Below are 21,130 nucleotides of genomic sequence, written 5' to 3' on the forward strand. Positions count from 1 at the left end.
AACTCTTTAACATTATCCTCAGCTCTGGCATCTTCCCCAATATTTGGAACCAAGGACTGATCACCCCAATCCACAAAAGTGGAGAAAAATTTGACCCCAACAAATGTCAAATTGGCTTTTCACCAAATGAATGTACGACAGACCACGTATTTACCCTGCACACCCTAATTGACAAACAAAAAACTCTAAACAAAGGCAAAGTCTTATGCTTTGCTGATTTAAAAAAAGGTTTCCACTCAATTTGGCATGAGGGTCTGCTATACAAATTGATGGAATGTGGTGTTGGGGGAAAAACATATGACATAAAATCCATGTACACAAATAACAAACGTGCAGTTAAAATTGGGGGGACATACACATTTCTTTCCACAGGGCCGGGGGTGAAACAGGGATGTAGCTTAAGCCCCACCCTCTTTAACATATATATAAATGAATTGGCGAGGGAACTTGAACAATCTGCAGCACCCGGCCTCACCCTACTAGAATCTGAAATCAAATGTCTACTGTTTGCTGACGATCTGGTGCTTCGGTCCCCAACCAAGGAGGAACCACAGCAGCACCTAGATCTTCTGCACAGATTCGGTCAGACAAAAATAATGGTGTTCCAAAAAGGTCCATTTGCCAGGACCACAAATCCAAATTCCACCTAGACACTATTGCCCTAGAGCACACAAAAAAACAATACATACCTCAGCCTCAACATCAGCGCCACAGGTACAGTGGGGCAAAAAAGTATTTAGTCAGCCACCAATTGTGCAAGTTCTCCCACTTAAAAAGATGAGAGAGGCCTGTAATTTTCATCAAAGGTACACTTCAACTATGACAGACAAAATGAAAAGAAAATATCCAGAAAATCACATTGTAGGATTTTTAATGAATTTATTTGCAAATTATGGTGAAAAATAAGAATTTGGTCAATAACAAAAGTTTCTCAATACTTTGTTATATACCCTTTGTTGGCAATGTCAAATTCTTCAAAAGGGTTTCACACACTGTTTCTGGTATTTTGGCCCATTCCTCCATGCAGATCTCCTCTAGAGCAGTGATGTTTTGGGGATGTTGCTGGGCAACACGGACTTCCAACTCCCTCCAAAGATTTTCTATGGGGTTGAGATCTGGAGACTGGCTAGGCCATTCCAGGACCTTGAAATGCTTCTTACGAAGCCACTCCTTCGTTGCCCGGGCGGTGTGTTTGGGATCATTGTCATGCTGAAAGACCCAGCCACGTTCCATCTTCAATGCCCTTGCTGATGGAAGGAGGTTTTCACTCAAAATCTCACGATACATGGCCCCATTCATTCTTTCCTTTACACGGATCAGTCGTCCTGGTCCCTTTTCAGAAAAACAGCCCCAAAGCATGATGTTTCCACCCCCATGCTTCACAGTAGGTTTGGTGTTCTTTGGATGCAACTCAGCATTCTTTGTCCTCCAAACATGACGAGTTGAGTTTTTACCAAAAAGTTATATTTTGGTTTCATCTGACCATATGACATTCTCCCAATCTTCTTCTGGATCATCCAAATGCTCTCTAGCAAACTTCAGACGGGCCTGGACATGTACTGGCTTAAGCAGGGGGACACGTCTGGCACTGCAGGATTTGAGTCCCTGGCGGCGTAGTGTGTTACTGATAGTAGGCTTTGTTACTTTGGTCCCAGCTCTCTGCAGGTCATTCACTAGGTCCCCCTGTGTGGTTCTGGAATTTTTGCTCACCGTTCTTGTGATCATTTTGACCCCACGGGGTGAGATCTTGCGTGGAGCCCCAGATCGAGGGAGATTATCAGTGATCTTGTATATCTTCCATTTCATAATAATTGCTCCCACAGTTGATTTCTTCAAACCAAGCTGCTTACCTATTGCAGATTCAGTCTTCCCAGCCTGGTGCAGGTCTAGAATTTTGTTTCTGGTGTCCTTTGACAGCTCTTTGGTCTTGGCCATAGTGGAGTTTGGAGTGTGACTGTTTGAGGTTGTGGACAGGTGTCTTTTATACTGATAACAAGTTCAAACAGGTGCCATTAATACAGGTAACGAGTGGAGGACAGAGGAGCCTCTTAAAGATGAAGTTACAGGTCTGTGAGAGACAGAAATCTTGCTTGTTTGTAGGTGACCAAATACTTATTTTCCACCATAATTTGCAAATAAATTCATTAAAAATCCTACAATGTGATTTTCTTTTTTCTCATTTTGTCTGTCACAATTGGTGGCTGACTAAATACTTTTTTGCCCCACTGTAACTTCCACAAAGCTGTGAACAATCTGAGAGACAAGGCAAGAAGGGCCTCCTATGCCATCAAAAGGAACATAAAATTCGACATACCAATTAGGATCTGGCAAAAAAATACTTGAATCAGTTATAGAACCCATTGCCCATTATGGTTGTGAGGCTGGGTTCTGCTCATCAACCAAGAATTCACAAAATGGGAAAAACATCAAATTGAGACACTGCATGTAAAATTCTGCAAAAATATCCCCAGTAAAACGTAAAATACCAAATAATGCATGCAGAGCATAATTAGGCCGATATTCAGTAATTATCAAAATTGAGAAAGGAGCCGTTAAATTCTACTACGACTTCCAAACCTTCCAAAACAAAGCCGTCACCTACAGAGAAATGGACCTGGAGAAGAGACCCCTAAGCAAGCTGGTCCTGGGGCTCTGTTCACAAACACAAACAGACCCCACAGAGCCCCAGGACAGCAACACAATTAGATCCAACTAAATCATGAGAAAACAAAAAAGATAATTACTTGAAACATTGGAAAGAATTTACAAAGAAACTGAGCAAACGAAAATGCTATTTGGCCCTAAACAGAGAGTACACAGTGGAAGAATACCTGACCACTGTGACTGACCCAAAATGAAGGAAATCTTTGACTATGTACAGACTCAGTGAGCATGGTGTTGCTACTGAGAAAGGCTGCCGTGCACACTGTGCACAAAATGACGTGGAAACTGAACAGCACTTCCTAACCTCCTGCCAAATGTATGACCATACTAGAGACACATATTTCCCTCAGATTACACAGACCCACAAAGAATCGAAAACAAATCCAATTTTCATAAACTCCCATATCTATTGGGTGAAATACCACAGTGTGCCATCACAGCAGCAAGATTTGTGACCTGTTGCCACAAGAAAAGGGCAACCAGTGAAGAACAAACACCTTTGTAAATACAACCTATATTTATGTTTATTTATTTTCCATTTTGTACTTCAACTATTTGCATGTCATTACAACATAATATATTATTTTGGAACTTTTGTGAGTGTAATGTTACTGTTTATTTTGTATTGTTTATTATCTATTTAATTTGCTTTGGCAATGTAAACAATATGTTTCCCATGCCAATAAAGCCCCTTAAATGTAATTGAAATTGAAGAGATAGAATAGAGAGAGAGAGAGAGAGAGAGAGGTGGGAGAGGTGGGAGAGGTGGCGGAGAGAGGGAGAGAGACAGAGAGAGGGGGAGAGTGAGTGGGGGGAGACATAGAATCAGAGCAAGAGATAGATTAGGGAGAGAGAGAGAGAGAGAGTGAGAGGGGGCAGACAGAATGAGAGCAAGAGATAGATTAGAGAGTAACAAACGATGGGGAGGTTAAGGAACAGAGAGTCCTTGAATACCCACCAATGAAATACTAAAGCATTGCAAAATAAAATATTTATCTATTATTAACGCATATGGGTAAGTGGAGCATTACTTCTGCTCCTGTGGGGGCGACAAATATGTTTGTCTGTATGAGAACATTTATAACAAACTCTCACCCTCAGGGTATCCATACAGGTTGTCCACAAAGTTGGAGATGGTGTAGTCAAAAGAGGCTGCAGAGATGCCATCATCCCCCTCACTGTCATCCACAAATTTCAGCCCTTCTCCCTGGTTCACCCCCAGCAGGATGTCATAGTTCAGGAACTCCCCCTGGTGGCAGCACACACACACAGCATCACAGAACATGGAGGTAGAAAAAGACACTGCGATAGAAACAGTAATAGCAGACGTTGCATAAAAATGCCAAATACATAAAATATTGTGAGAAAGACAGATAGAAATACAGTTAAGAATAATTGAAAGACAGAATAGACATGTTGTTTTGGAGCTAGAGGCTGAGTCCGACCTGTTGCATGAGAATCTCAGGGTCGTCGGGCACCACGTCTCCATCCACCACTGGGCCGAAGGCGATATGATATCTGGCCGGCTGGATGTCCTGGTCCACCAGCTCCCTGAAGGTTTTCCTCCTCAGACACTCTACCAGGTCGCCTGTGTCCCCGTAGCTGCAGCCTACCTTCTTAGCCAGGATCTGGGTGTACATGAGGGGTCGGTAGTTGACCGACCAGCTGGAGATGGCTGAGCCACTCTGGGCTATGGCTCTCTGGAACAGACCTGGGGGTCACAATAGGGTCAGAGGACTCAGATCCCTGAGTGTATAATAGATACAGGGCACTGTACTGTCTGTATCTAGAGAAAGTATCACTCTCTCCATTTACGCTGTCTTTTCATCCCTCTGACACACTCACTAGCTTCTCACGAGGCCTTCAAGGCACTACAGAGAGAGTGCTTTAATGATGCTTGCATCAGAGGAGGAGCCGTGGCACCGTGAAGTATTACATATGGAGGGAGCACTGGTCCAGATATCCTGCCTCTCACCCCAGCCCCACTAAATCACTGTAAACATTAGGCTTGCCAAATCCACTGGTTCTCTCACATCACATACGGAGGCAGGCCGGCACACAAAATGGCGACAGGCCGGCACACAGCTGTGTTGGTGTTTCCACTGACTGGTGGCTGTGTTGAATGGAGAGAGGGAGAGGGAGAGGGAGAGGGAGAGGGAGAGGGAGAGGGAGAGGGAGAGGGAGGGAGAGCGAAAGCGCGGGTAGAGAGAGGAGAGTACTGCTGCACTGTTATGTAAAGTGCCTTGTTGTCCCCCTGTTTTCATCTGCAGATTCTGTCATTAATAATTAAGACCCCCTTCGCCCCATTCCATCCCCCATCCTCTGCATGTGCCACCTCCCCCGCTCCTCTCCCTGTGAAATCAATTAAGACTCGTCTCAGCTGCAGCTCAAGTTCTGTGCTCAGCTCTGCTCTCTCCTACTCACAGACAGACACATCCATATTGACAGGCCTCGTTATAGTGCTCTCTCTCACAGACAGACACACACACATCCATATTAACTCAGTCCAAAGTGCTCACTCATACACCAGTCACTTTCTCATATACACAAACGGTGATTCATATTCTACACCGTAGAATCTACAATCAGATTTCCTATACCGAAGTCAAATTAATGATGTTGTCATTTGCATATTGATCTGATTCAACGAACCTGTTCTATATGTGGCTCAATCTCAGATAGTCCTATCCATATTGGCCTAAAGTTCTATCCCATAATACTCTACCTACCTCATTGATATTCATACATTATCCTCGGGTTCAATGACATACTACCTTGTTACTCAGTTAGACACTATGCAACTGAGGCAAGAGGAACATTTGTCTTTAAAGGCCCAGTGCAGTCAAAATTCAGTTTTCCTATGTTTTGTATCACATTGTACAACAGCTGATGAAACTAACACCATATAAGTGTAAAGAAAATTGAGCAGTGTTATTTCCCAATAGTTTCTGTTTGAAAATACAATCTACATAGGACCTTCTAGTCAGCCTGTTCGCATGGGCGAGAGTTTCGGCTTGCCTCGTGACATCAGTTGGTAAATTGGTTAATAGACCAATAACAAAGAGAGATCCAAACCATACTGCCAATAACAGCTAGTTTTAAGTTAACCTCCCCACTCAGACCACTCCCAGACAAAATATTTTTTTCTGCAAAAGCTTTTTTTTGTCAATTTAAAAGGAAAACTATTATAGTAAGGTACTGCATTGTTACCCAGAAATGATATGATATCGATATAAAAAATGGCTGCATTGGGCCTTTAAATACACCTCTCTGGGTTTCCATTTTTAACACATACCTGAATAGTAGTTCAAACATGTTGGATACTGCTATCGTGTTGATGATTGAAATGGTAATATGGTGATTATGATGGCAGGAATACTGGGGATTGTTGTCGTAGATGATGATATTGCTGTTTTTGTAGATGATGATATTGCTGTTATTGTAGATGACTGTTTATTTATTGACTTGTTAAAGAAAAAACCTTTATTTAACTAGACAAGTCAGTTAAAGAACAAATTCTTACTCACCCCGGCCAAACGCTGGGCCAATTATGTGCCGCCCTATAGGACTCCAAACCATGGCCGGATTGTGATACAGCCTGGATTCAAACCAGGGACTGTAGTGAAGCCTCTTGCACTGAGATTCAGTGCCTTAGATCGCTGTGCCACTCGGGAGCCCAAAATGACATAAAAAAAATAATATTTACATTTTTTTTCTCCCCAATTTTGTGAAATCAGTTGGTAGTTACAGTCTTGTCCCATAGCTGCAACTCCCGTACGCAGTGGCGGATATAGGTATAGGCGACATGGGCAGCCGCCCAGGGCGGCACGGGGAGCCCGCACAAAAAAAGTTGGAATGGTGACATTTGCACGATCGGTTTTCTATTGCTCATTTGCACTTCTTGTCAATGATATCATGTCACCGTGTGGGATTGTAGGTCAATTAACCTTGTCGGGGTGGGCGCCCTGATTCTAGTTTGTGAGCGAGGCAGGCTACTGCCTGGGAAGGTCTCCCACTCAGAAGTACGAGATGGGGAGGGGGCGGGGGTAGGTTAACCTCAGGTCTCCCCACTGGAAGCCAGAGGTAGGGGGAGCGGGGGAATCTATCAAATAGCGCACCTCTAATTTTGTACAGTATAATGAAATTAGTCAAATCAGTCACACTATGAAATGCTACCAACTAAACCACAGTTCATTCATAACACTGTGAATATATAGTTTGGTTTGTGCGAAATTAAGAATAATATACAACCAGTCTGCACACCACCAAGGTGAATTGGTTTAGTCTTGACTCTTGGTTGACAGTGTTGGGGGATGAGTAATGTATTGATGCTTGAGTGCAGGGAGAGGCAAAGGTCGAGAGCTGTGCGTTCTCCGATACACAACCCCGCCAAGCCGCACTGCTTCTTGACACAATGCTTACTTAACCCGGAAGCCAGCCACATCAATGTGTCGGAGGAAACACCATACACCTGGCGACCGTGTCAGCGTGCATTACGCCCAGCCCACTACAAGATTCGCTAGAGCGTGACCGGACAAGGACATCCCTGCCAGCCAAACCCTCCCCTAACCCGGACGACGCTGGGCCAATTGTGCGTCGCCTCATGGGTCTCCTGGTTGCCTGGGATCAAACCAGGATCTGTAGTGACGCAGCTAGCACCTCTGTGCCACTCGAGAGGCCCCTGACTATCATATTTGATGATGTTGGCGATGATGATTCTTATGTTGTTGATGATAATCACTAAGATGATGATGACTGTTCCCAGATAGCACATTTGGTTCCTTGGAAGTTGTGAGAACGTATGTTTTTGGTTTCACATTGGTTGTGGGAACGAACCTATATGCTTCCTGACCCGAAAAACGTAATAAAAAAAAAAGTTCTGAGAATAGAAGTGAAAATGTGTCAGTTTTGGGTTGCAGGGAGGCTCTGAGAATGTTTTCCTAAAAGTTTTTATTAATGCTCTGAGAACAGAAATGATAGGTTATTTGATGTGTTTTTAATAAGTTCCTTAACTTTCACTGCATGTTTTCAATAAGACTTTGAATAGCACTGCTAGCTTATTTTGGGTTCACTTTTTTGAACTCCAGGACACACGGAAATTCATTCCCTATAATAATCTGTTCTCTATTCATGGAATTAATCCACTGTGCCGCCAGGATGGAGCTATCATGTAATGTTTTTCATTCAGGTGGTTAATTTTAGTCTATTCAAACAGACCCCATTTCAAAGGAAACAAACACTCATTAAGATCGGGTGAGGCCAATTCGTGGGAATGGCCAACACACCTGAGAACATTTAACAAGATCGAGGATAGAGAGTTTTGTTGATGCTGAGTATGGAATGTAAATGTTTTTAACCTGTTGATCCTACCCCCTACTTTTTCGAACATTCTGTTAAAAATCGCGCAACATTTCCGCATCCTGCTACTCATGCCAGGAATATAGTATATGCATATGATTAGTATGTGTGGATAGAAAACACTCAGACGTTTCTAAAACTGGTTAAATCACGTCTGTGACTATAACAGAACGTGCGTTTCATCGAAAAGTGCAGGAAAATATGATCACTGAAAATTGGAAAATATATCAATGCGCCACTTGAATGTATTGTTGAATGGAAACCACATTACCTGGAGCCGAGATTGCAATTCCTACAGCTTCCACACGATGTCACCAGTCTTGTCAATTGCCTAGGCTTTGTTTCTTGGTCAAACGAAGAAGAGACAGCCCATTTCTTCCGGTCTCTGACCGGATATTTTGGTTGAGATTTATCCGGTCATTATTTCAAGACGTAGAGCTATAGAATATACATCGCCCCGTGATCAATTTGATCGATTATTAACGTTTACTAATACCTAAAGTTGCATTACAAAAGTATTTTGAAGTGTTTTGTGAAAGTTTATCGTCAACTTTTTTTATTTAAAAAAATGACGTTGCGTTATAAAACACTGTTTTTTTCCTTGATCACACAGTCTTCATAGATCGATATCTAGGCTCTATATGGACCGATTTAATCGAAAAAAAGACCCAATAGTGATGTTTATGGGACATCTAGGAGTGCCAACAAAGAAGATCGTCAAAGGTAATGAATGTTTTATATTTTATTTCTGCATTTTGTGTAGCGCCGACTATGCTAATTATTTTGTTTACGTCCCCTGCGGGTCTTTAGGGGTGTTGCATGCTATCAGATAATAGCTTCTCATGCTTTCGCCGAAAAGCATTTTAAAAATCTGACTTGTTGGCTGGATTCACAACGAGTATAGCTTTAATTCAGTACCCTGCATGTGTGTTTTAATGAACGTTTGAGTTTTAACGAGTGCTATTAGCATTTAGCGTAGCACATTTGCATTTCCAGATGTCTAGATGGGACGCCTGCGTGTCGGGTCGACCTAAGATTAACATTACTAAAGTTCTCTTGTTTTTTTTGGAACGTTATCTTAACATGCTTTTTAAATAATACTCTTGGAATGTTCTAAGAACGCTAATAAAGTTTCATGTTAAAAAAAAAAACATTTTCTTAATGTTCTTGGAACAATTTGAGAACATGACCATAAATAGAACCACGAGGAAACCTGTAGGAAACGTTATGCTGAAGTACTGAAATTCCCACAGAAGGTTTCTTAACGTTCTCTGAACTATTTGAGAACATTCCCAATGTCAAACCAGTTGGATAACCTTCCTAGAACATTACCAAAATGTTAATGAAATGTAACCATGTTTGAACTTTTAGGAAACATTCTGTAAAATTAATGAAAGAAGAAAATTATATTTTTTTGTCAAGTTCCTTAATTGTGCTGAGAATGTTCCAAAGCCAAGCAACTATTCTGCACCATTCCCAAAAGGTTGTGGGAAGGTTGTATGCAAAATGACCATAGGACAACAACACGCTCACCAGGCTCTAAGAAACATATGGTTCTCAGAACATTATGTGCTATTGCAGGGTTCTACAACCCTGTTCCTGGAGAGCTACTGTTCTGAACAGGGTTGGAGTGGAGTGAAAACGTAGAGGAGGGTAGCTCTTCGTGAACAGGGTTGGAGTGAAAACATAGAGGGTAGCTCTTCGTGAACAGGGTTGGAGTGAAAACATAGAGGAGGGTAGCTCTTCGTGAACAGGGTTGGAGTAGAGTGAAAATGTAGAGGAGGGTAGCTCTTCGTGAACAGGGTTGGAGGGGAGTGAAAACGTAGAGGAGGGTAGCTCTTCGTGAACAGGGTTGGAGTGGAGTGAAAACGTAGAGGGTAGCTCTTCGTGAACAGGGTTGGAGTGAAAACATAGAGGAGGGTAGCTCTTCGTGAACAGGGTTAGAGAGCCCTGTGCTCGTGTTACGGTGTTGCTTCCGTCCCTCTCCTCGCCCCAATGTGGGCTCCAACCAGGGACCCAACAACTACATCCCACGAAGCATCGTTACCTATCGCTCCACAAAAGTCGCGGTCCTTGCAGTGCAAGGGAAACAATTACTTCAAGGTCTCTGAGTGAGTGACATCATCGATTGAAATCCCACTAGCGCGCACCGCTAACTAGCAAGCCATTTCACACCGGCTACACTAGCTGGGTTATGAATATGACGACCGGTACTCCTTACCCTCGGAGTGATGGGAGAGAATGAGCAGATTGACACAGGAGGCTCCAGCCCCGGAGCCAAAGATGGTGATCCTCTCTGGGTCTCCTCCAAAGTGGCCAATGTTCTCATTGAGCCAGCGCAGAGCCTGGATCTGGTCCAACAGACCATAGTTCCCCTTGGCTGACTGGTCCCCGGTACTCAGAAACCCTGCAGGACAGAGAGGGGTGCATGGAGGGAGGGATTGAAGGTAGACGGATGGTATTTGAGTGGAGAGGCAGCACAATGGAAAGACAGAGAAGGGAAGAGTGATTTGAGGAGTGAGAGGGGTACACAAGGATGATAAGATGACAGAGAGGAAAAATTGATGAGAGGAAAGAGACCAGAATGAGAAAGAGGAATACATGAAAAGGCATGGAGAGAAAGCGGATAAGGGTTGGTTGAAGAAGAGGGAGAGAAGAGGGAGAGAAGAAAATATTATTATGTTTTGAATCTTTTTTATGTCCTCCACAAGCAAAGATGGCTGCAGCATCAAGTGACAGTGGCCTGGGTGTTTACGAGGCTGAAGCTCGTTAGCAGCCTCAAGTGCTTTAACAGAAACTTTGGCAAATTAGTCAAGCACTGTATTATCTGATAAAGGCAATGGCACTCATTTTTAACACCTATGTCGTTAAATGAACGCAGCAAAGAGAGCTCGTTAGGAAAGAGGAGAGGCACTGTAAACACACTCATAGACGCACGCACACACACACGCACAAACAGAATAAATAAAAACCATCTAAAATGTGTTATAACGCCATTATCTGTGTTGAACAGCTAATGGGTGTTGCTGGTGTTTTCAAATGTACATAAATCTGGCCATATATTACCTATTACTCGTTACCTTACAGTATTACTTTGTGTGGAAAGCACACATCATATTACTAGTTACATTACTTTGTGTTACTTTCATGAAAACAATCTCAAAATCTTACCGTTTGTTTGACTGACTGAGGGAGCAAGGCGAGCCATGCGCTCTCTAAATAAGATAGGCTACTTACTAATTCAGGTTTGATCACTAGTTCCTCCTTTCATCTGTGGCGCTGCTTTGCTGTGCTGGTCTACAAGTGCTGCGCTATATATGGGCTGCTTAATTAGCTGTATATTCTGTAAGGCAAAAATCTGTTAATTCAAAATCTTTCTCTCGAACCGCCATTTCCGGTTCTGTACTGCACGTACACGGACCCATAAAGACGTATAGAGGGCACACTTGTCACTAGAAGGGAAAGCCCTCTGTAGGCTTTGCGATCACAGAAGCGTTCAATGGCAAAGATCAGAGGAGCGCCCTTTATACATTTCTATGGACAGCAGCAGTCTTGACATTTCTCCAAACAGCCTTTCTTCGCTTGTTCGAGAACTCAATTGGAAACAAGTCGAGATTGATTTGATTTGATTTGAAACACACACCCGACTGTTTGACGAAGTAACAATAATAATATAGTACCCAGTATTAACCAATTAGAAAAAGTACCGCGTTATTTTACTCTGTTACTCGTAAAAGTAATTTGATTACGTAACGCATTAACCCCAATACTGCTCAATTCAAATTTCAGCAATCTTCAAGTTATAGATTTGGAATTGAATTGGAAAAAGACTGTTTGGACTTTGTGGAATTGAAATTGAATTGGAATTGTAAAATTATTTAATCTTTGTAATTGAATTGAAATTCAATATTTCTACATTCCCCAGTCAATGGAATTACTGCACTTAATATCAATAATTGACTGCAAGATTTGTTATAAATTATTTCAACTTGTATTTCTATATTCCCAGCATAGCTAGACTGTCTGAACTTTTGGGGATAATATTCAATTATGGGAATTTAATTATTGGAATTTACCTAACATTGGAATTGACAGGAATGGAATTATCTCTGAATTTAAACACTGGCCCGGAATTTGAATTAAATTAAATGGAATTTATAGGGAGAAGGAATGGACTGAATTCAATTTGTGGAATTAACCCCAACCCTGCTGGGAGCAGAGCATCACTCTGTTATCTGTGGGTCTGAGGCCTAGCTACTGCTTTACGATACAGAGACACACTCATCTGTCTGTCTGTCTGTCTCTCTCTTGGTCTGTCTGTCTTTTTGCCTGCCTGCCTGCCTGCCTGCCTGCCTGCCTGCCTGCCTGCCTGCCTGCCTGCCATTTATCTGTTGGTTAATTGGTGGTTTGGACTTAATAGTTACTGCATGGGTGGATTGCAAACAATGCCAGCCGTGATTAATACCTGTGGTACTGATATGCTACAACTGTACGAGAAGTGGAACACGACAAAGCCACTACATGTCAACTGACGTGTTAGACATGACTTTATGAAAATGGAAATGATAGGAAGGGCATTCTGTGAATGGTGATTATACATGTTTTTCTGAGGAGTTGTATCTCCAGTGTTTTGTATTATTCCATGCATAATGACCTAACTGGATCATGATGTGTCAGTAACAGAATCCTTGCTAAGAGTGTTGTGTAATTGATTGTCCTTGAAAAGAGAATGCCATTCTGGCTCCATGGTTCCACACCATGTAGGTCAAGGCAAACACCCCTCCAGGAGGTGCATTACAAGGGACTAAGAGGGAAAATATGTTGAAACCCTTCCATGGCTTCAGGAGATGGTTTTGTATTCTCTGTAGATGGTAGCCCCCTTTCTAAAGAGCAAAGGGCAGAGAGAGAGGACTGGGGAGAGGCCTGGGGAGAGGCCTGGGGAGAGGCCTGGGGAGAGGTCTGGGGAGAGGCCTGGGGAGAGGTCTGGGGAGAGACCTGGGGAGAGGCCTGGGGAAAGACAGAGGGACAGAGACATAGGCCATGCAGCCATTCACTCATCCACTGCTGCTTAACTTCCCCCAGTGGCACAGTCAAAGAAAAGAGACCAAAATAGGACTGAATACAACAGCAATCTGACCTCTAAACCCTGAGCTTTGAGCGAGAGAGTGAGAAAGCAAGAGAGAGAGAGGAGGGAAAGAGAAAGAGAGAATGAGAGAGAGCAAAAGAGTCAGGAGAGAGAGAGCTAGAGAGTCTGGAGAGAGAGAGCTAGAGAGTCAGGAGAGAGAGCTAGAGAGCGAGAGGAAGGGATTAAACAGATCAAGATGTACAGGGACATCAAGATAAAGATCTAGATTAGTGAGTTCACTCACTGGGCGGTCCTCATCCACTGGCCTCACTAAATGGTCACCCGGTGATTGGACAGTTGATAGAGTGATGACAGAGTGGTGTCTCAGTGTGATAATGGTTTGGATCATGGTGGTCAGGGGCAGGGTCTCAGTGACCTTACGACCTCTGAACTGTGACCCGTACTACTGGCTAGAGCCAGAGGCGTGAAGATGTGTCCTATCTCATAGCAGCTGTGGTGAGCTGTCTGCCTGCCTCTGTTGCCTGGCAACCAGCCAGAACTACAGTCACAGCGATCTGGACACACTCTGGCACAATACACAAACACAGACTTAAAGTCAGACACACTCGCATGCTCACATGACCTCTTCCCCATTCTATTTGATAGGATAGGAGGGAGAGGGGAAATATTTAAGATAAATCAGACAGGTTATTTCAGTCTTTTCCTCTTTCAATCTCTCTTTCAATCAATTCAATTCAATTTGCTTTATTGGCATGACGTAACAATGTACAATATTGCCAAAGCTTACTTAAATCAATCTCTCGCTCAGTCATTTTCTCCAATCTCTCTCTCAATCTCTCTTGTCTTTTTCTCTTTCAATCTCTCTCTCAATCTCTCTGTCTCTCTGTCTCTGTCTAGAATAGCATTCTAGTTTGCTCAGTTTTTTGGTTAATTCTTTCCAATGTGCCAAGTAATTATCTTTTTGTTCTCTCTCTCTCTCTCTCTCTCTCTCTCTCTCTCTCTCTCTCTCTCTCTCTCTCTCTCTCTCTCTCTCTCTCTCTCTCTCTCTCTCTCTCTCTCTCTCTCTCTCTCTCTCTCTCTCTCTCTCTCTCTCTCTCTCTCTCTCACTCTCTCTCTCACTCTCTCTCTCACTCTCTCTCTCTCTCTCTCGCTCAATAAGTTTTCTTTTCGATACTTTTCCTGTCTGCTGAGTTGGGCCTTGTGCTTCTTTTAGCGCTGAGAGCAGCAGATTACAAGGCCGAACTCATGCATATTCTACACTCGCTTTCGGTAACGGCCAAGGAAATGTGAAGAGAGTCTTCAACCTCGGAGAGAGAGAGGAGGAGGGATATGGTGGAGAGAAATAAATGAATGGGAGAAAGACGTAACGGAAGGATAAAGTGCACTAGATTGAGGGTTATTTGAGCTCTGCAAGCATCCACCAGACAGCTCTTCATGAAACACCGCCCCTCCTGCCTCTGGAACCGTAGCAATACAATATCACACCGATATTTAGGACGGTTCTTTACAATATTTCCAACAATGGGAGTAATCAGTGTAATATTGTGAAAGATTGATTGAACACAGTATATTTCATCACGGGAGACGGTGAAAAAACATTATCATTAATTCATTGTAGCTGCATATCTTTATTGTAATGGACACCTTGATAATCACACAGACCTTGTATGTGAGGGATTGAACCTTGATAATCACACAGACCTTGTATGTGAGGGATTGAACCTTGATAATCACACAGACCTTGTATGTGAGGGATTGAACCTTGATAATCACACAGACCTTGTATGTGAGGGATTGAACCTTGATAATCATACAGACCTTGTATGTGAGGGATTGAACCTTGATAATCACACAGACCTTGTATGTGAGGGATTGAACCTTGATAATCACACAGACCTTGTATGTGAGGGATTGAACCTTGATAATCACACAGACCTTGTATGTGAGGGATTGAACCTTTGTATTTGAGATGAATTCTGTGTTCTAATCATGAATTATGAGCTATGAGTAACAGACACGTTCTCTCTCTCTCTCTACCTCTCTCTACCTCTCTCCTCTCTCCCTCTCTCTCTACCTCTCTCTCTCTACCTCTCTCTCTCTCTCTCCCTCTCTCTCTACCTCTCTCCCTACCTCTCTCTCTAACTTTCTCCATACCTCTCTCTCTCTCTCTCTCTCTCTCTCTACACCTCTACACCTCTCTCTCTAACTCTCTCTCTAACTCTCTCCCTACCTCTCTCTCTAACTCTCTCCCTTACCTCTCTCTCTAACTGTCTACCCACCTCTCTCTCTGACTCTCTCCCTACCTCTCTCTCTAACTCTCTCCCTACCTCTCTCTCTAACTCTCTCCCTTACCTCTCTCTCTAACTTTCTCCCTACCTCTCTCTCTGACTCTCTCTCTACCTCTCTCTCTAACTCTCTCCCTACCTCTCTCTCTACCTCTCTCTCTACCTGAACAGGTGACTGGTGGAGCAGTTGGCTGAGTGGAGTCAGTGCTGTGAGAGCCAATTAGGACTAATGATATTGTTGGGATGTGTTTTTCTCCACTACAGTGGCTCAGTAAAATCTTGTTCTATTCACTGATCCAAGGTGAGAGTGTGTGTGTGTGTGTGTGTGTGTGTGTGTGTGTGTGTGTGTGTGTGTGTGCGTGTGCGTGTGCGTGTGCGTGTGCGTGTACGTGTGTGTGTGTGTGTGTGTGTGTGTGTGTGTGTGTGTGTGTCCAGCCACTCAGGTGTATAGAGTCAGAGTATAGGAGATAGCTAGCCTGCTGTGTGAGTGAACAGGCCCCTACAGACCTAGTGTCTCAGACAGGAACAGGACAATTATCAGGAAGTCACTGAACAAACACATCTATGAATACATGACTAGGTGAATAGAGAGCTATGCCCAGGGAGGAGAGGAGGAGAGGAAGAAGGGTAGTATGGAATGGAAAGAGGGACAAAAAGCTAAGAAAATGGGGATATGAAAGGCGATGGATACAAGGAAAAAAGCATTACTGTAGATTCAGTAAATTATTCAAATGAGCCTGGCAAGATGGAGCGTAATGGACTGATGGGATGACGACAGAGACACTTCTACAAAAACATCAAAACATTTATTTTTACATCAGCAGTTGTCACGAAGTCCAAAGTCTACCCACATGTATGTAGAAGCACAGCGGAAAAGCTCCCTTAGAAAGGCAGGTACATAGGAAGAAACCTAGAGAGGAACCAGGCTCGGGGGCATTGGCGGTTCTAGCTTGTATGGCTCCCTGCGGAACCCCAGACTTATTTTTGATATCTATTAAAGACAAATAGAAAAACATTTGTGGAATGTTGATCTGGCACTCGAGCATCAATACATTACTCATCCCCCAACACTGTCAACCAAGAGTCAAGACTAAACCAATTCACCTTGGTGGTGTGCAGACTGGTTGTATATTATTCTTAACGATTTCACACAAACCAGAAAAAAATGCAACAATATGTCTGTGAAACTATATATTCACAGTACTATGAATGAATTATGGTTTACTTGGTAGCATTTCGTTGTGTGACTGATTTGACTAATTGTATTAGTACTGTACAAAGTCAGAGGTGCGCTATTTGATGGTGTTAGGTGCTTATTTTCAGAGTAAATAACCCACGGACACTAGAGGAGCTTTAACTAAGTTTATTCTTCCCAAAGGTTCTGTACAGCTGAAAACAGACAGCTAAAGATTTCAGACTTCACAGTTTATATGCATCCTACTTAAAACACTCCCCTTTCTCTCCAATCCTTACATTTTATGTCTCTACAGGAAGCTAATAAACAGGGTAACAGGATTCCAAACCTGTATTACTCTCTTAAGAGAACCTGTCCTCACCTCCTGACCTCAACCCTTCTTTCATCTAATACACAGATGTCCATCTGTCTCCCCTGTATCAACACATCGCTCTCCTCTCCTCCATCAAACACATTCCAAAGCCTTCTGTCTTTCTTCTAAGAACCATTAACTTCTAACAGAACCCAGTCTCTTTCATTTCCTATCATTCATTTAATATCTCAATGTTCAAAGTTTAGCCGATTCCAACAATAGATTCCCCCGTTCCTCCTACCTCGGGCTATCAGTGGGGAGACCTGAGGTCAACCTACCGCCGCCCCCCTCCCCATCTCGTACTTCTGAGTGGGAGACCTTCCCAGGCAGCAGCCCACCTAGCTCACAAACTAGAACGACAAGGTTAATTGACCCACAGTCCCACACGGTGACATGATATCATTGACATGACGTGCAAATGAGCGATAGAAACCGATCGTGTAAATGTCACCATTCTGATATTTTGTGTGCGGGCGACCCGTACCACCCCCGGAAAGATGCCGCCTATACACTGCGTACGGGGGGAGGCCAGTCCTCTTCTGCCGAGTATTGATTATAAGAGTACATGGCCATCTAGGCCAGATTGTTCTCCTCCTAATGCACATCTCATTAGTGTGAGGGAACCAATCTATTATAGAGAAAAGGTCAATAAGAGACAGATACAGATGTAGGATCTTAATTTGAGCCAGTTCACTACAGAAGGAAAATAATCCTGCAGCAAAAGGAAATGTGAGTTATCATGTGGATTATAATGAATGGACATTTTTGTAGGGGATGAAATATTTTTTTCGTAAAGTCTAAAATGTCATAGTGGAAATAACAAATTTCAGAAGCCTTTTTTAAACCTCAAATACACTACAAGTTTAACATTTCCTGCAACATTGTGATCAAATTAAGATCCTATATCTACAGTATATACACCGAGTATGCAAACATTAAGAACAGCCGCTCTTTCCATGACACAGACTGACCAGGTTCAGGGTCTACAGACGATCACGGATTACAAAAAGAAAACTTGCCCCGTCGCGGACATCGACGTCTTGCTTCTAGACAAATTAAACAACTTTTTTTGTGTGTTTTGAGGTCAATACAGTGCCACCGATGCGGCCCGCTACCAAAGAATGTGAGCTCTCCTTCTCCGTGGTCGACGTGAGTAAAACATTTAAACATGTTAACCCTCGCAAGGCTGCCGGCCCAGACGGCATCCCCAGCCGCGTCCTCAGAGCATGTGCAGACCAGCTGGCTGGAGTGTACACGGACATATTCAATCATTCCCTATACCTGTCTGCTGTTCCCACATGCTTCAAGATGGCCACCATTGTTCCTGCTCCCAAGAAAGCCAAGGGCGTTGAACTAAATGACTATCGCCCTGAGGTACTCACTTCTGTCATCATGAAGTGCTTTGAGACTAGTCAAGGATCATATCACCTCTACCTTACCTGTCACCCTAGACCCACTTCAATTTGCATACCACCCCAATAGGTCCACAGATGATGTAATCGCCATCACACTGCCCTATCCCATCGGGACAAGAGGAATACCTATGTAAGAATGCTGTTCATTGACTACAGCTCAGGATTCAACACCATAGTACCCTCCAAACTCATCATTAAGCTTGAGTCCCTGGGTCTTGACCCCACCCTGTGAAACTGTGTCCTGGACATCCTGACAGGCCACCCCCAGGTGGTGAAGGTAGGAAACAACATATCCACTCTGATCTTCAACACTGGGGCCCCACAAGGGTGCGTTCTCAGCCCCTCCTGTACTCCCTGTTCACCCACAACTGCGTGGCCATGCATGCCTCCAACTCAATCAGCAAGTTTGCAGACGACACAACAGTGGTAGGCTTGATCACCAACAACAACAAGACAGCCTACAGGGAGAAGGTGAGGGCCCAATGTCAGCAAAACAAAAGAGATGCTTGTGGACTTCAGGAAACAGCAAAGGGAGCACCCCCTTATCCACATCGACAGGACAGCAGTGGAGAAGGTGGAATGTTTTAAGGTCCTCGGTGTACATATCACTGACAAACTGAAATGGTCCACCCACACAGACAGCGTGGCGGAGAAGGCGCAACAGCGCCTCTTCAACCTCAGGAGGCTGAAAAAATATGTCACTGAAAACCCTCACTAACTTTTACAGGTGCACAATCGAGAGCATCCTGTCGGGGTGTATCACCGCCTGGTACGGCAACTGCACCGCCCACAACCGCAGGGCTCTCCAGAGGGTGGTGCGGTCTGTACAACGCATCACCGGGGGCAAACTACCTGCCCTCCAGGACACATACAGCACCCGATGTCACAGGAAGGCAAAAAAGATCATCAAGGACAACAACCACCCGAGCCACTGCCTGTTCACAGCGCTTCCATCCAGAAGGTGAGGTCAGTACAGGTGCATCAAAGCTGGGACAGAGAGATTGAAAAACAGCTTCTATCTCAAGGCTATCTGATTGTTAAACAGCCATCACTAGCACAGAGGCGGCTGCCTACCTACAGACTTGATATCATTGGCCACTTTAATAAATGGAACATTGTTCACTTTAATAATGCCACTTTAAGAATGTTTACATTTCTCACATTACTTATCTCATATGTATATACTGTATACTACACTATCTATTCTATCTATTGCATCTTAGCCGCTCTGTCACTGCTCATCCATATATTTTATACTTATATATTCTCATCCCATTCCTTTACTAGATTGTGTGTATTAGGTTTTGTTGTGGAATTTGTTAGATATGACCTGTTAGATACTGCTGCACTGTCGCATCTAGAAGCAGAAGCACTTCACTACACTCACAATAACATCTGCTAACCATGCGTATGTGACCAACAACATTTGATATGATTTGATTTAGGTGCCAGGCGCACCAGTTTGTGTCAAGAACTGCAACGCTGCTGGGTTTTTCACGTTCAACAGTTTCCCGTGTTTATCATGAATGGTCCACCACCCAAAGAACATCCAGACAACTTGACACAACTGCGGGAAGCACTGGAGTCAACATTGGGGTGCAACTCAATATTAGAAAGGTATTCGCAATGATTCTTTATTATACTCAGTGTACAGAAGAGTAGGACAGATGCATAAACATACATATGGATATAGAGACAGAGGGAAGAACACCGGGAAATGGAGAGACAGCCTTCAAAGCTACGGCAGGTGGGGGCAGATGAGAAGGGAACATATGGCTGTAGATAAATCAGTCCAGTAGTGAGGTCCACAGACAAACATGTGAAATGACCTGATTGAGTACAGATTGAGTATTACCGTAAGATGTCTGCCTTCCACAGATGAGGCTGTGTTCAGAGAGAGAAGCGCAGTGTTTTCAGACTACTTCGTTCACGGGCGGCTTGTTCTTCTTGTAAACACGAGTCTGTGTCTAACAGCGTAAAATTGGACTCATAGGTGAAATTGCTCATTGTGCAATGTGAGATCAACCGTATCCATCGTGGCCTTTATCAGTATCTGTGTGTTTCAGAGAAATCCCTATCCTTCTGTATAGACGGGTTGGTTGATAAGCAACACAACCAAAGTGTGCGCAACGATGGGGCAAAACAGACAGGGTTGGTTGAGGTTGATCATAACATGTCAACTATATTTCGTCTCCAATGTTTAACGAAAACATAAATAAAGTTGCACAATGAGCAAATGTCTCTAAAATACATCCGTACAGGTGTTGGCTAGCTAGCTAGCTAGCAAATTTGAGCCATATTAGCATAGATGTGACATCAGTCATAACACCTCAAAACAGGACATGGTCTCAAGAACAAGATCAATCGGGCTGAAACGAGACACTTACAATTCACCACGTGGCAGTTTCCTTTCATTGCTGTTAACCATCTGGCCGGCCAGAATCACAACAACACACGGGATTCTGCCCCTTTGAAGCTTGCACTTCGTTTCGGTGACATTGTCAGCTAACCCGTCTATTTTATTATTGGGCTGTTGTAATGTCAATCGTTGTGCACTCTCTCCAGTGTTATCCTGTTGTGTTATGCAGGATTGGGTTGTGGTCTATTCTATGTTGTTTCACCATCTAAATGATTATTCCATACAGTAACACTATACCACATCTCGTTTCATTTCATGCTTCCTCCACTCGCTACGTTTGTGCAGGCAAATTCACTTTCTCCTGACAGGCACATGCAACAATAACCAAATGATCACCTCATTATAAAAGGGAACAT

The 21,130-nt window shown here is 43.5% G+C and overlaps 1 protein-coding gene across 2 annotated transcripts in view; it reads right to left on the minus strand.

Annotated features, from left to right (window-relative positions):
- LOC118385168 (neuroligin-2-like) overlaps positions 1-21,130 on the minus strand; it is a 97,310-nt gene that overhangs the window by 8,340 nt on the left and 67,840 nt on the right. For both annotated transcript variants that reach the window (XM_035772069.2, XM_052521066.1), the window contains 3 exons: positions 10,244-10,429; positions 4,110-4,375; positions 3,760-3,913 (listed from right to left, as the gene is read on the minus strand). In XM_035772069.2, the coding sequence (XP_035627962.2) occupies positions 3,760-3,913; positions 4,110-4,375; positions 10,244-10,429 (606 nt within the window). The remainder of the gene's footprint in view (positions 1-3,759; positions 3,914-4,109; positions 4,376-10,243; positions 10,430-21,130) is intronic.

The sequence above is a fragment of the Oncorhynchus keta genome, chromosome 6 (assembly GCF_023373465.1).
Source record: "Oncorhynchus keta strain PuntledgeMale-10-30-2019 chromosome 6, Oket_V2, whole genome shotgun sequence".
NCBI lineage: Eukaryota > Metazoa > Chordata > Actinopteri > Salmoniformes > Salmonidae > Oncorhynchus > Oncorhynchus keta.